General features: G+C 33.5%; 1 protein-coding gene across 5 annotated transcripts in view; it reads right to left on the reverse strand.

Annotated features, from left to right (window-relative positions):
* Positions 1–14,854, reverse strand: part of DENND4A (DENN domain containing 4A) — a 117,444-nt gene that overhangs the window by 50,446 nt on the left and 52,144 nt on the right. For all 5 annotated transcript variants that reach the window (XM_043470833.1, XM_043470834.1, XM_043470832.1 and 2 more), the window contains 8 exons: positions 12,225–12,294; positions 9,678–9,847; positions 8,542–8,780; positions 6,927–6,993; positions 5,495–5,553; positions 4,021–4,165; positions 3,588–3,763; positions 537–637 (listed from right to left, as the gene is read on the reverse strand). In XM_043470833.1, the coding sequence (XP_043326768.1) occupies positions 537–637; positions 3,588–3,763; positions 4,021–4,165; positions 5,495–5,553; positions 6,927–6,993; positions 8,542–8,780; positions 9,678–9,847; positions 12,225–12,294 (1,027 nt within the window). The remainder of the gene's footprint in view (positions 1–536; positions 638–3,587; positions 3,764–4,020; positions 4,166–5,494; positions 5,554–6,926; positions 6,994–8,541; positions 8,781–9,677; positions 9,848–12,224; positions 12,295–14,854) is intronic.

Genomic DNA, 14,854 nt, shown 5'->3' on the forward strand with positions numbered 1-14,854 from the left:
CTTAGATAAATTGAAGGCTTAATTCCTTTTATCAGTAATTCTGGATCACTATCAAGATACTCTTATGTAAGCTTTGAACTGAAATACACCAGTCAATTTTCACTTTAATTTCTGAATGCTTTTGGCAAACCTGTTTTCAAATTATTTGCGGTAGGCCACAGCATTAAGATCTACCAAAGGTGAAAAGCATATGACCATGCTCCAACCCCATGGAAATCATCAGCATTTTCTAATGTAATTTAAACCATCTGTCTCAGACTTTCAAAACTAACTTTCTATTTTATGTACAAAGAAAACACATAAATAGAAACCAGTATTTTTCCATAGTATTTGAAAATAATCACCTTAACCTCTTTTTGGATTCTATTATGATATAAACTTCATAAAATCTCCCATTCGGTTTCTAAAAACTTGCTTTAATGCTCATTCTAAAAAATTTTCTTTTAGATAAAAACTATCCTTTAACAAGTAAGGCAAATTAATTGGAGACCTTTCTTCAGATTAAATTACTTCCTTTAATTAAATTATACACTTACATTTTGCCAGTTGCTGATGCAAATTATTCAGTGTGTTCATCAGATTTTTACATGGTTTCTTTGGAAGTATCTTCCAGGCTACATTTTTCTTGTCACCAGTTCTGAGATTAAATGATAACAATAATATATTTGTCAGATTAACATGGGGAGAGGTGGGGCAGGTATATATCTGTTATTCATAAAAAGGGGAAAAGAGAAAACACACTGAATAAAAATAAAGCATACAGAATATTCTTGTTAACAGGAGAAAAATACCACAGGTGTAAAATGGACTGCTTAATGTTGTAAAATTAATTTATTTGAGGGTAGAACTTTGTATTAAATATAGCTCAAAAACATATACTTATGTTGATACTGAGTCAATTCCACTTGCGCTGGAATCATGCAAATTACTCTAAAATTTAATGTGGTGGTCATCAGATCCCCCAAAGGAGGAAATGGCAACCGACTCCAGTATTCTTGCCTGGAAAATCCCATGGGCAGAGGAGACTGGTGGGCTATAGTCCATAGGGCCACCAAGAGTCGGGCATGACTGAACGTACACACATGCACACATTACCCTTAAGCTCATTTAGAGTCTTTAGACACTTAAATATTGGGGAAATCCTACTATTAGAAGTTTTTTTTTTTTTTCTTATAGACTCTAAGACAAAGCACTCTAGAATACATTCAGTGAACTTATGATCCATAAACCTTATCAAAATACTTTGACATATTCAATATTTAGTTTCTTAGTTCTCTAAAAAATAAGTAAAATTTAGTTTCTTTCAGAAAAGAAATAATCTATAATGTTAGATTATATGAAAGAAGTATAACATCCCAAAATACTTTCATAACTATAAAAGAAGATATCTGACAGTGATATCTTTGTTTCTATGATGAATTCCAGTAATCTCCTTTATCACAAATATTACCACACAGTTGCTCTCTACACTATAGATGGAATAGAAAAAGAAAAGAGCATGGTGATAAAACATGGTAAAGCTTTTGGACTTAACTATAACTTTGTTGACTCCATTCTCTATTTATCAAAACTTTTTACTATTTCAAAAGCAATAAATACTCATTTTAGGAAACTTGAAAAAACGTAGAGAAAAAGGAGAACAAAAGTAAATCACTTATGTTCTAACCACCAAACTCAACAACATGGTGCAGGTGTTAAATGGAACATGCTGAACTTTTTTTTTTAATGTTCCCTAAATTTCCCACAGAACAAAAAGGGCAAATAAAACTCTACAAACTAAACAAAGAAAAAACGAGTGGATGGGAAAGCTTAAGCTGACAAAGAACTGCCTTGGAATCTACTCTATCTTTCCACAATGAGAAAAAAAATACAGACAGGGCAGGGTCAAACTGCAGATGTCCTGCTGTGAGATTTTATTTCATTTATAGTGTGACCAGGACTATGCAACCCTGTATTAAAGTGAGAACACAGTGTACAAATACTTGGCATTATTTTCTTGCTGAAAGTTTCAAACACAGCACTCCCACTGTGCCTGAGCATCCACTGTGTGTCCCTTGCTAGATTATTAGCAATTTAAGAGAAAGGAGTGTATTTGGTTTGTCTTTTTATTCCCGGTGCCTAGCAAAAAAAAGTGTGTGTGTGTCGGGGGAAGGACACTTGAGATGTCTGTAGCATAAACAAACAATGAACAATATTTTGGTATCATTTCATTACATCGAATTACTATTATTTACTCACATGATTTTCCTCCTTTTGCCCTTGATAGCATCACTCTAAAACTTAGTTGAGGAGAAGCGCTTTATCTAGTACCTAAGTTTGAATCTATGACAACTTTTTGCATTTTTATTCATGGTGAGTTCCATTTATAAGATTACTAGTACAGAATTAGTTAGCCAGTAATTCGTAGCAGAAGTACTAGTTATGGAGTCAAACCATGATGTTTTCAAAATCAGTTCTGAGAGGATAAGTTATGTGCCTTTTGATAAATTACTTATAAATCTAAGTTTTGGTTTTCTTATCTGTCTGGCAGAGTGCTTAGTAAAAACTACCTCACAAAATACAGAGAATAATAAGAGATACCTTAGGCTATGCATACAGTTTTATGGCTAGTACATTATCAGATATTAACTTCCCTTTGGAAACTTCTTGACATTCATAACATGTTCTTTATGTATTTATGAGTCAGAGAAGGGGGAAGGAAACAACAAATTTCATATTCAGAATTTTTCTTTCAAATTTCAGGTTGAGGTTCCAGAAATTCAGGAGGAAGGAAAGTGGAAAGTGATCAGTTCACTGGTTTAGTCCTCCCATAGGTTTGGAAGGGTGATAAAACCAAGAAGAAAGACCACTGATGAGTGCAAACAACTCATGTTTTTTTGATTTTTTTAACTCATTAGTGATCAAAACAAAAAGTTAAAATAAGAAAAAATTATTTTAATAAAGTATAAAAAGGAAAACATAATTTATTACTATAATAAATACAGTATACACTTATTTACCACACGGCATTTCAATTTTTAAAAACATTATGTCATGTAACATTTAACAACTGGCCAAAAAAAAGAGATGCTACTTTAATATTTGAAGAATTAAACTGTAAAAGGGCTTTGGGGCTTTACTAACAGGGTAACTCGCAGTTATTTTAAGTATGTCCTATGGATGCAAGGTGGTATTGCATCAATTTCCTCTTCCCTGAAGAGCTTAAGTATGATTAAACTGAAAATAAAGGACACAAGAGAAAATACTGAATTAAAGAAAAGCTATATAGTTACAGTAGGTACAACTTAAATATTATTTCAATAAAGAGAGAAAATTATAGAATCCTTATATTCCTTACATAAATTTCTAAGGCATAAGATTATAATATCTCTTAACTATTTAAACATCTGAGGATTAAAACCTTCTCCAGTACACTAAATCCATCTCATCAAAGTATAGTAAGAACTGATTCAAAGATGGTAAAAACCCCAAATATTAAAAAAAATATAGCTCAACAGAATTCTAGTTATAATCACAAAATATACCAAAAAAAAAAAAGGCTACAAAGTTGCAAATTACAGAATGTAGAATCACTGAAACAAACTTACTGAGAAATGGTGTTGGTATCTAGGTCAACACAACTGACATCTGGTGGAGGGTCATAGAGATCAAAGTATCTTGAATCAATTCCTACTATGAATGGACATGGTGCACTCAAGACATCTGCTAAAGCCAGTGGGCAGAGAGGAACATAGGGGCATGGCCAGTGGAAAGGGAAAATCATCTTGGATAAAAGATAAGAGAATATTTAGCTGTTTTAACATTGAAGCATAATTCATTGGCAACATAGAAAATTGTCTTTTAAATATTTATACCTAAAGTAGTTTAATACTTGTTAAATAATTACAATTAGTGTTAATGGTCAGAAGATTAAAATTCATTACACTCTGAATTTTAGTTAAGCATTGAAATAACTTTAAATTATATGAATAATTAGGCTTAAAATGAAACTCATCACCAAGAAGAAACTGTGATACTCACAGATACTAATGCTTCTGTCACACTGGTAAGCACAGAAGGCCGTAAGGAATGAATGAGAATCTTATGTTCTGTTACTGCAAACACCAGGAGTGTCACAGCATTTTCAGGGCCTAAATTCTGGAGCAGTGTTGAAAACTTGCCACCACTGTACATCCAAAGAAAGATATATAATTTAAAAAATAGAGATCCAAACATCTCATTATACAAAATAATTTTTTAAAGTTTATGAGTAGGGTAGGGTTACAGTTCACATTATATATTCAACTTTAAACATGACTGTTGCTCTTTTGTAGGGAAAACGCTGCATCAGAAACACACTATGAAAATAATGAAGTTTTATGAGGTTCTGAAGTCATCCACATCTTCTGCCTTGTATTAAATATGGAAAATGCAAAGTTATCCACTTTCTTTTTTGTATAAAATGATCTGCCATGTAGATAATGTTCAAATAAAGAATTCAATGTATATACAAAAGGTTGTTATATGATTCCACTTATACAAGTGTCCAGGACAGGCACATTTGTAGAGAGAGAAGTAGATAAGCAGTTGCCTAGGGCTGGGGAGGGTGTCTGTGTGTTTGTACATGTAGGGATGGTAGAGGTAAGGGAGGGTAACTGCTAAAAGATACAGGTGTTTTTTGAGCTATGAAAATGTTCTGAAATTGATTATAGTCATAGTTGCAGAACACTGTGCATATATTCATTGAATTGTATAATTTAACTAGGTGAACTGTATGGTATGTGAGTTATATACCAATAAAGACATTACCAAAAAAAAAGTCTCTTGGTAGTCTCAGTATTTCTAGTTTATTCTCAGTTCAAACAAAGGTTAAGAAAACACTGGTCACTCTGGGCCAAGACCTGGTGATGAAATAATCTGCAATTCTTACAAAATTAACGTCAAAGATGGCAGCTGTTCTCCCTTAGGTACGTGCCACCAAATAACTTAATTATATTGTAACTACTTCCCTGCTAGAAAAAGTACATGGCTAATTAAATATCAAGAAATAATACTTTAGAAAAAACATATTTCATAATCTCTGAACTTTTAATGTGGTGAAATACATTATTCTATTCCATGGGCTAGTATTTATAAGTAACTTTTTATTTGGGGGTTAATTTTAAAATGAATATTTTTCAGAGGATATTTAAAGCTGAAAAATAATCATTTTCATAAACTATAGACATATGTACTCATTTATGCATTAACAGTTGTACATACTTGATCATAGTTAAGTGGATATGCAAAAATACCAAACATTACTGTAAAAGTTTTTCTTTGTTCTTCAAGAACTTTAACCTAAATTTTTTTTTTTTAACCTAAATTTTAAGTAAAAGAAATTTAAATAAGAAACAATTAGGTGAGAAATATTTCCATCAACATTTACAATTCTCCCTAGGAAAGAGAGAAAATACTTGAATGCTATTTTAGCTTACACTAAACATTTAGAGAAACACAATGAAGATTTACTTGCCTCAGTGGAAGAGGTGAAGAAACAGGCTGACTGAGGATCAGATTATCATGTGGTGATAACTGAAAATAGATATGAAATAAAGTATTTCAAATATAAAAAATAACTTTAAAACACCACCTTCCAGTAAAAAAATTTCACACACATACATATAGATGATGCCCATAAAGTTTCAATATTCCCATTCACCAGTTATAGGAATAGTCTAAATCACTTACTAAGACCCTAAAAAATATGTCCTGATGACTGACCTAAGTACTAATTCTTCTTACTCTAAACCATATTCTTCTATTCCTCAACATTTCCCTGATGCCATTTTAACAAACCTGTATTGAAAGAATAAACTGTTCATTTAATATCATAAAACCAGGGTTAGCTAATCTATGGCCTCAGGGCAAATACACAGATCACCTGCTTTTATAAATAAAGTCTCATCAAAACAGCCATACACAGTTGTTTACATGTTACGTAGAGCTGCTTTTGTACAATGAAAGCAGAGCTGAGCAGTTTTCAGAGAGACAATACAGCCTGTAAAGTTTGAAATATTTACTGTTTGGTCCTCAATAGAAAAAACTTGCCAACTTCAGCTATAAGTCTTTTATGTGTATGCAACCTGAGTGTGCTGTATTCTGGCACTAAATATCAAGAAGTAACTTGGGATGATATGTAGATGTGCAGACTATTTACAACGCTTATCAAAATGATATTTTTCTAGACACTTTATCTGTATCAATATATTAATGCAATTAATCTACATTTTAAATTTTATGCATATTTACACAAATATTAAATATCTATTTATAAATAATTTCTAATTTTGAATGATACTCCACTAAGGGTTGTGATAAATACAATAAGGCACATACAGTGATAATACATGAAAAAATTTTCTCAAGATCACTTCAAAAATTATGCTTAAAAAAACAACTTACATATCGAGAGTATAAACAAAAAAGAAACATAAACAAAAAAGGAAAGATAAAGTCAACTGGGAAAAGAGATGGGGGAAATAATTTATGTTCACTTTAAACTTCCTGTCACAAGGATGTGAGCAATTCTTCCTGCAATTAGGAAAACACACAACTTTTTCTTTCATCTATTCTAATACACTTAACTTAGGGAATAAGTGCCAAAGGCAAAACTTTTCAATACCAAGAATAAACTTAGGGAAAACAGTCCCTTTTTATGTGTTCAAAATGTCTACTGCTGTCTACTTCGTCAAGTCTACAACCCTTTATCTAAGAGGAAACATTAGATGTTGGCTGGGAGGCAGTTAATAAAATCATAAGGGTCCAAACTCCAGCATGAAGCAGCATCTGGTTCTCTTTTGATTCCATTTGATGTTTGTTTCCTCTTATAAAACTGTTATACTTAGGTTACATTTTGACAGAGTCCATAATCATTCAATAGAGCACTTACATCAAGAAAATCTTACCTGAACTAGAATCCGTGGTCTCTGAGGAGATGGAAAAGGAACTTTATGCATAAAATGAGAAATATGCCTTAAAAACAAAAAACAAACAAACAAAAACCTAATTGATTCCAAAGAGAATACAATATGCTATAAAGGTCAACATGTCACCACAAGTTCATGTTGAGTCAAGAGCTCTGTGTACTGATAATTTCGAAATCCCTGCTACCACAAAAACAAGTGAACAAACAACCAAAACATTTGTATCATTTAAGTTGCTTCTGTATAAACCCACCCAATAAATTTCCATATTAATATTCTCTCATATCCAGTAATAATTGTGTTATTAATGTCTCAAAAGCCATTTTAAGTTCTACCTTATATGGACATTACCAAAGAAGCTAATTCTTGCACTGCAAAACTTATTTTTAGTCAATTGCTCATATTTTAAAAATGAAGCAAGCATTGAGTATTTCAGAAAAATGAAGGAGTTTAACTATTTCTAAAATAAGAACAGTATACTTCCAATTAACAAGTTAAAAATTCTATTGCTGATTTTTTTGGCTTTTTCCCCAGAAGAAGACAGATAAAGAGATAGATTGATGGGTTTTGTTTTGAACACCGTGGAAAAGGAAAAAGGAAACAATAGTAAACAATCCATTTTAAAGAAAGAGTTATTTTATTTCTATATTACTTTTAAACTATTTCCAAATCACCTTGGCTGCAGAACTGAGATAATTTCATCTGGATAGAAAACATCAGAAGAGCATGGAATCTAAAATATCTAAAGTGAAAGTGAAAATGTTAGTTGCTCGGTCGTGCTCAATCCTTTGCGACCCCATGGACTGTAGCCCTCCAGGCTTCCCTGTCCATGGGATTTCTCAGGCAGGAATACTGGAATGGGTTGCCATTTCCTTCTCCAGGGGATCTTCCCAACCCAGGGATCGAATTCAGGTTTCCCGAGCCACCAGGGAAGCCCAAAATATCTACATTCAGTTCAGTTGCTCAGTAGTGTCCCACTCTTTGAGACTCCATGGACTGCAGCACACCAGGCCTCCGCATATCTAAAATGATATCTAAATGATATCTATGATATCTAAAAATAGTAAGGAATATAATAAGCCCAGATTATATGTAAAATAAGAATCACAAAACCTATTAAAAAAAAATTCCAGTTAGGATCTCCAAACTTCACAAGATACCAAAAAATGAAACATTTATGTCATTTGTTAGAAATAAAATTATCTAAAATAACAAAACTGTAGATATAATTGGAGCTTTCCAGATGGCTCAGTGGTAAAGAGTCTGCCTGCCAATGCAAGTGATGTGGGTCGGGAAGACGACCTGGAGGAAGAAATGGCAACCCTACTCCAGTATTCTTGCCTGGGAAATCCCATGGACAGAGTAGCCTAGCAGGTCACATTCCATGGGGTTGCTGAGAGTCAGACACACTAAGCAACTGAATACAAATACACACATAGTTATAGTAAGAGAAATATTACCTAATTGAATCAACCAAATCTTTTTTTCTCTTGAAAAATTTAGTTTCCAAATAAAATCCATTCAATTACCAGTACAAATATACCATACATAGTGGAAAGAGCTGCCAAATTTTGACCCGAGAAGGCTGCTAACTTACTTCTCAATTGGAAGGACATGAGGCCCAGAGATGGAATAACGATATAGAAAAGTCAAAAACTTCCTGAATGCATCAAAAAAAGGCCAGTGAGAGAGAAGACAGATGCATTTATTAGTGTGAATTGTCTTGGAACTATCAGACTTCTCATTTGCTGATGATGCTAAACCCAGAAGAAATCTCTGTTTTTCTGTGAGATCCTCAGAGTATGGTTCATAAAACTGAATAGCAGCACCATAGACCTGGAAAACATAATACATGTGATAAATATGCCTTATATCATTTACTCAAATCACATCATTAGTTAAATATTTAATGGATGAGCTATTATGAGCCATTATATGTCTATGAGCCAGGCAAGGTGCCAGGTACCAGAAACAGTGGTGAAGAGACATTGCTCTTGCTTTCTTAAAGTACATTAAATTTTAACATTGATGATGACAGCAGCAAAACTACACAGTGCAACTGTCAGGTTCCCTTATTTATTATTGGAAAACAGTATGTTTAATTAAATTTGTTTTATAAAGAGTGAAAACAATTGTGTTGATATTCTCTATAAGAAAATGACTGAAAACAATGGGTTGGCCAGAAAGTTCATTTGGGTTTTTCTGTAAGATGCTATTGAAAAATCCCAACAGACTTTTTGGCCCACCTAATAATTATTTAGTAGAGAGCAGGACAGAATTTTAGATAAGGAAATACAAATTTCAACTTCAAACAATTCACTGAATTCTCTAGACCTCAGTTTCCCAATATATAAAATGAAGATATTACACTAGAAGATTATCAAAGTCCATTTCAACGATAATAGGCTATGGTTCTAAACAGCACTGCATATTTAATAAAGTCTTAGTATTACTTTAAAACTTTTGTAACACAGAAAATTAAGCAATGCAGGATCACCACTTGATAATGAAAAAAATCTTTCGCCATATTCACAAGAAAAGCATTTGGGTATGTAAGACAGAATGAAAATTTTCTTTTTCTATGTCTCCGGATATAGTTATTTTAACAAAGTGAAAGAGGCGCATATAATAGATCCAATTTAACCAGTTATTGTTTCCATTGTTCCTGCATATAAAACTTAAGACTTGAAAATGTACAAGAAAACTGCAGATATCATTTGTTAAACAGAGTACCTTTTCAGCTGAGGCTCCAGTTAACACAAACGTAGAAAATACAGGGAGGGGGTATTTGCTATTTGATGGCCAACATTCAATAGTTGCACCCATTGGTAAACAAAACAGGGGAACAGATTCTGGGAGTGAGAATGACTCATAATCTTCTTGAGGGTATCTACAAATTAGACCTATAAAAACAATAATAAATATTAGCTCATCATCTCTTGAATTTAGCAGCTTATAATTTGAATGATGCTAAAATGCTTTGTTCTTTAACACATCTGGAAGACTAAAACACTATATATGTTCACCAAGTAATTCTGAATGCTTTAATAGGATTCAAGTGGATTTTAATCCTTAAACTAGTCATATTAACTACTTAATATTTATCAAGTTTCATCCACAAAGGCTAGTAAGGCAAACAGGAAAAGACCATTCCCTGTAGCTCAGACAGTAAAGAACCTGCCTGCAATGCAGGAGACCTGGGTGGGGAAGATTCCCTGAAGAAGGGAATGGCAGCCCACTCTAGTATTCTTGCCTTGGAAAATCTCATGGACCGAGGAGCCTGGTGGGCTACAGTCCACGGGGTCGCCAAGAGTCAGACATGACTGAGCGACCAAGCACACACAAAGAAACACACACAAGTACACACACACTTCCCCCCCAAAACTCAGACTTCCCTGGTGGCTCAGATGGTGAAGCATCTGACTACAATGCGGGAGACCCTGGATCCCTGGGTTGGGAAGATCCCCTGGAGAAGGAAATGACAACCCACTCCAGTACTCTTGCCTGGAAAATCCCATGGACGGAGGAGTATGGTAGCTACAGTCCATGGGGTCGCAAAGAGTCAGACACAACTGAGCGACTTCACTTTCTTTCACTTTCCTAAAAATTCATTTTGTGTTCATACTACCTTACAGCATATAAACATACTATTTGGGGAGGGAATTTTCAATATGCATATATTCACTTTACTAGTTTTTGATAGCTTTACCTCAGGGTTTTTTTTTTTTTTGACACATTAATACAGATATTCTACAGGACTATATATATAACTTCTAGCACAAATACAAGAAAAATTATACATAAAAATAAAAATCACATACTTACAATGTCTTTAAAATAGTATCAACTTAAGCCAAGCTTCTGAATTATATGAAATTACATGAAGATTATATGAAAATAGAGTTTCAAGTGATATATGATTTCATGTTAAATAGACTAGCTGACAAAGCAGTCCAGGTATCTTCTACTTAACAAACCCTCAAGAGCAGACTCTTTTACTGGATTTTGTGGGACTAGAAACAGTAAAAGTTTTCCTAAGCTTGAATCCCTAAAGTCAAGTGGAAACCATCATGACACAATGTTAAAAATAAAATGACAAATTGGGAATATGACTGGTTGGTCTGTCACTAATAGCTGTTTGACTTCAGACAAGTCATGTACCTATAGGTCTCCAGTTTTCTCATCTATAAAGTGAGATGAACTAGATATACTGAGGTCCAAGGCAATTCTAAAATTCTCTAATTATATGCTTCTGGCTGCTATTAAATCACTCAAACATGTCTGACTCTCTGCAACCCCATGGACCTTAGTCTGCCAGGCTCCTCGGTCCATGGGATTCTCCAAGCAAGAATACTGGAATGGGTTGCCATGGCCTTCTCCAAATTATATGCTAGCCAACCAGTTGATCTCATGAGGATTTACACTGAACTGTCCATTACTTTCTCAAGTCATGAAACAATGGTATAGCCTTTAAGAAACTACAGAAACAGCAATGAACTGTGGATCCTAGAAAACCACAGGCAGAAGAAGGTAGGAGTCGAGGATACTAACTTTAAAATTTTATTTTTTGAAAAGTTGAATCTGCTTTCTTATAAATGACTTGATATTTTGAGGCTTCTGGTAACTGAAAATTTCAACTATGCATTATAAAATTATAAATTAGTTATAATATTTCTGATTATTTTGAAATGTAATTACATATAAACTACAGACTTGACTAAATTTAATATAAATATTAGGCTTCCCAGGTGGCACCAGGGGTAAAGGATCTGCCTACCAATGTAGGAAACACAAGAGCTTCAGGTTAGATCCCTGGGTCAGGAAGATCTCCTAGAGAGAGAAATGGCAACCCACTCCAGTGTTCTCGCCTGAAAAATTCCATGAACAGAGAAGCCTAACAGGCTATAGTCCATGGAGTCGCGAAAGAGTCAAGATATGACTGAACGTGCACACAGTACAGTAACAATATAAATATTAAGGAAACTAATTCAAAAGGAACATATATATTTTCCTCATATTCTCTGATTTAAGACTTTAAGAGAATGATATCTACTTATTATTTACTTAAACCTATTATTTAAAAAAAACCTTGCCTTCTTTTAAAATTAATATTCCTCTAAGCATCCAATAAAGTATGGAAAAGACAAAACAATCAAAAGACATATGTTATAGTCTCAGTCCTGACATTAACACATTTTAAGGCAGAGTTTTTTTTTTCTTTAATCTTATTGGTCCCATAATACATTATATATTAAGTATCCCATGAAAAATTATACTTACCAGCTTTGTAAGATATAGTGTTAGTCTTTGCCACTGATTTTTTATAACATAAGTACACTGCTGATCCCCACTGAATTTGAAAAAAAAAAAAAAGAAATATCATTAAACTTTAAAAGGCAGTAACTTAATAAAATAGAATCTCTTTGATTCTGCAGTATGTAATGACAGATTTCTTTTTATTTTCAGTTGGTTATTTTGCTGGCATTTTATTGGAGTTATTGCCCAATTTTCTTTCAGAAATAAAAGTTAATGTATTTTTTCCTTGCAACAGAAATAACATGAGGAAAACAACTATTAAAAACAAAACCAAGCCACAACAATTTAGATTTTATTCTAAGTTCAAACTTTGGACAGAAATGATAAACAAGTAATATCCATTCATGTGGATGTAGACATTCCTTTTGATTCCACAACACCTTTCAGATATTGCCAGACTTTTCACAGTTCTTTATACCAACTCAAGAGTTGTACTTTGCCATATCCATTTCCCTATTTCCTATTCTGTCATGAATCTATTCCAAACCAGGTTTTAATCCTACCATTTAAAAAAAGAACACTTTAAAAACTTTAATAATACCAATTCTAATAGTCAATTCTTAGTCTTCATCTTTTTCAGTCTCTCAGCAGATTTTGATATCACTAGTGACCCCCTTCCTGAAACATTTTTCTTTCTTGGCTTTTGAAGCATCACACTCTCCTGGTCCCTCGCCAGCACATCTCTGGCCAGTCCTCAGTCTCCCTTGTAGAAGCCTCTCTTTTCCTGATCATTAAATGTGGTCTCTTCTTTACTTTCTCTAAAGGAGCTCATCTCTTTGGTACCACGCTTTTAAATAACAGCTACTTCCAAAAGAGTCTCAAATTCCTAGTCCCCAAAGGAGATGGAGAAGACTGTGGGTAAAGCCAATCTGAGAGTAAAGGCGTTTTAGACACAGTCAGTTTTGAAACATCTATTAGACATCCAAGTATAGAGTCAAATGGAGGTAAGGTGAGAAGTCTGAAGTGGATGTGTAACTTAGAAGATGCCACCACTTGACAAGAGATGATAACATGCATTCACAAAGCGTACTTCCTTTAGGCTTCAACTAAACGTCACTTTATTAGACAGCCCTCCTTTCATCACTTTATATGCAATACCAAGTCTCCTCCTACCTCCCTTGGTCCTCCTTATTGCCCCTGTCTTCTTGTTGCTGTTGTTGTTTTCCTCCATACATAGCACTTACCACCATCTGGCTTATAGTATATTTTGTTATTTATTATCTGCCTCCCACCACTAGAACATAATCAGCTCCATGACGGCAGAAGCTTTGTTTTGCTCACTGCTGTATCTGGAGCACCCACAACAGTGCCTATTATATAAAAATACTTAATAAACACTTGTTAAAGGAATGAATGTGAGGTGATGTGTCTGTGCATACATGATGGAGAGTGCTTGCATGGACCAGTACATGAGGACAGATACTTAGCACTGAGAACAAATATATACAAAGAAAATACACTTACTTTAAGAAATACATTTTAAAAATATTAAGAGACTACCATAAAAACACCCATTTACTAACCACCCAGCTTTAACAAATGTTAACAATAACCATATTTGCTTCCAATATTTTAATATATAAACAAAAAAATTACAATTTAACTAAAGCCTCATCTTCCATTCCTTTCTGCCCTCTGAGTTAACTATTGGCCTGAAGCTAGTGCATTTCATTCACTTGTATTTTTAAAATTTCTACTACATAAATATATACATCTTTAAGTATATATCATTATTTTGTATGCTTTGTAACTTTACATAAGTGGTGAAGTGCTGAATACATGCCTTTATGGCTTGCTTTCTCACTTATCAAAATGTTTTTGAGAATTAGTAAAATTGATACAGATCTACTTTCTTCATCTCAACTGGTAGATAGTATTCCATTAATGAAACACTTTACTTTATCCATTCCCTTACTGAGGGACATTTAGGTTGCTTCCTCTCCAGGGTGCTGTTATGAACAATGTTGCAGTAAGTTAGCTCCTGATCCAGAAATTTCCCACTTTTTAAACTTTTTTAATATGTCCCCAAACAGATTAGTATGTTAAATCATACTTATTTGGACATTAAGTTATCCTTGTTACTCTGTTAGATTTTGTTTCTAATAGACAGTTTAATATTTTCACATCAAAAGAATGGATGTATAAATTCAAGTGGATATTATAGTGTCAGCAGATTGGGCCTTTAGTTTATTTGGTGGTAAAAACTTTATAAAAGGCCCTGTATAACAAAGTCCCAACTCTAGTTCCCAATTAGTCAAATTTGTAAAGATAACAAAAAGCCTTCAGTAACCTTTGTGATGATAAAAAGGGAACTACATATGACCATGTGGATGTGGTGGAAACCAAAAGGAATATCCTAAAATAAAAGACAAGGACTTAAAGATAAAGTAAAAGTTATAAGGCCCTGGAAGAAAAGAGCCACAGATATCAAAACTAAATACGAGAAGGTTTTCTAAATTTTTTCTTACAAAAAGGTTCGGCAAAAAAGAAAGTAGGAAGGGCTGTTGTTCTTAAAATACTTTAAATGTTTAACCCATAAAATATCCATACTGTGGTTTGCCATGGCAAAAACATTTCTTCTGGAATTACGTACA

The sequence above is a fragment of the Cervus canadensis genome, chromosome 6, assembly GCF_019320065.1.
Source record: "Cervus canadensis isolate Bull #8, Minnesota chromosome 6, ASM1932006v1, whole genome shotgun sequence".
Taxonomy (NCBI): Eukaryota; Metazoa; Chordata; class Mammalia; order Artiodactyla; family Cervidae; genus Cervus; species Cervus canadensis.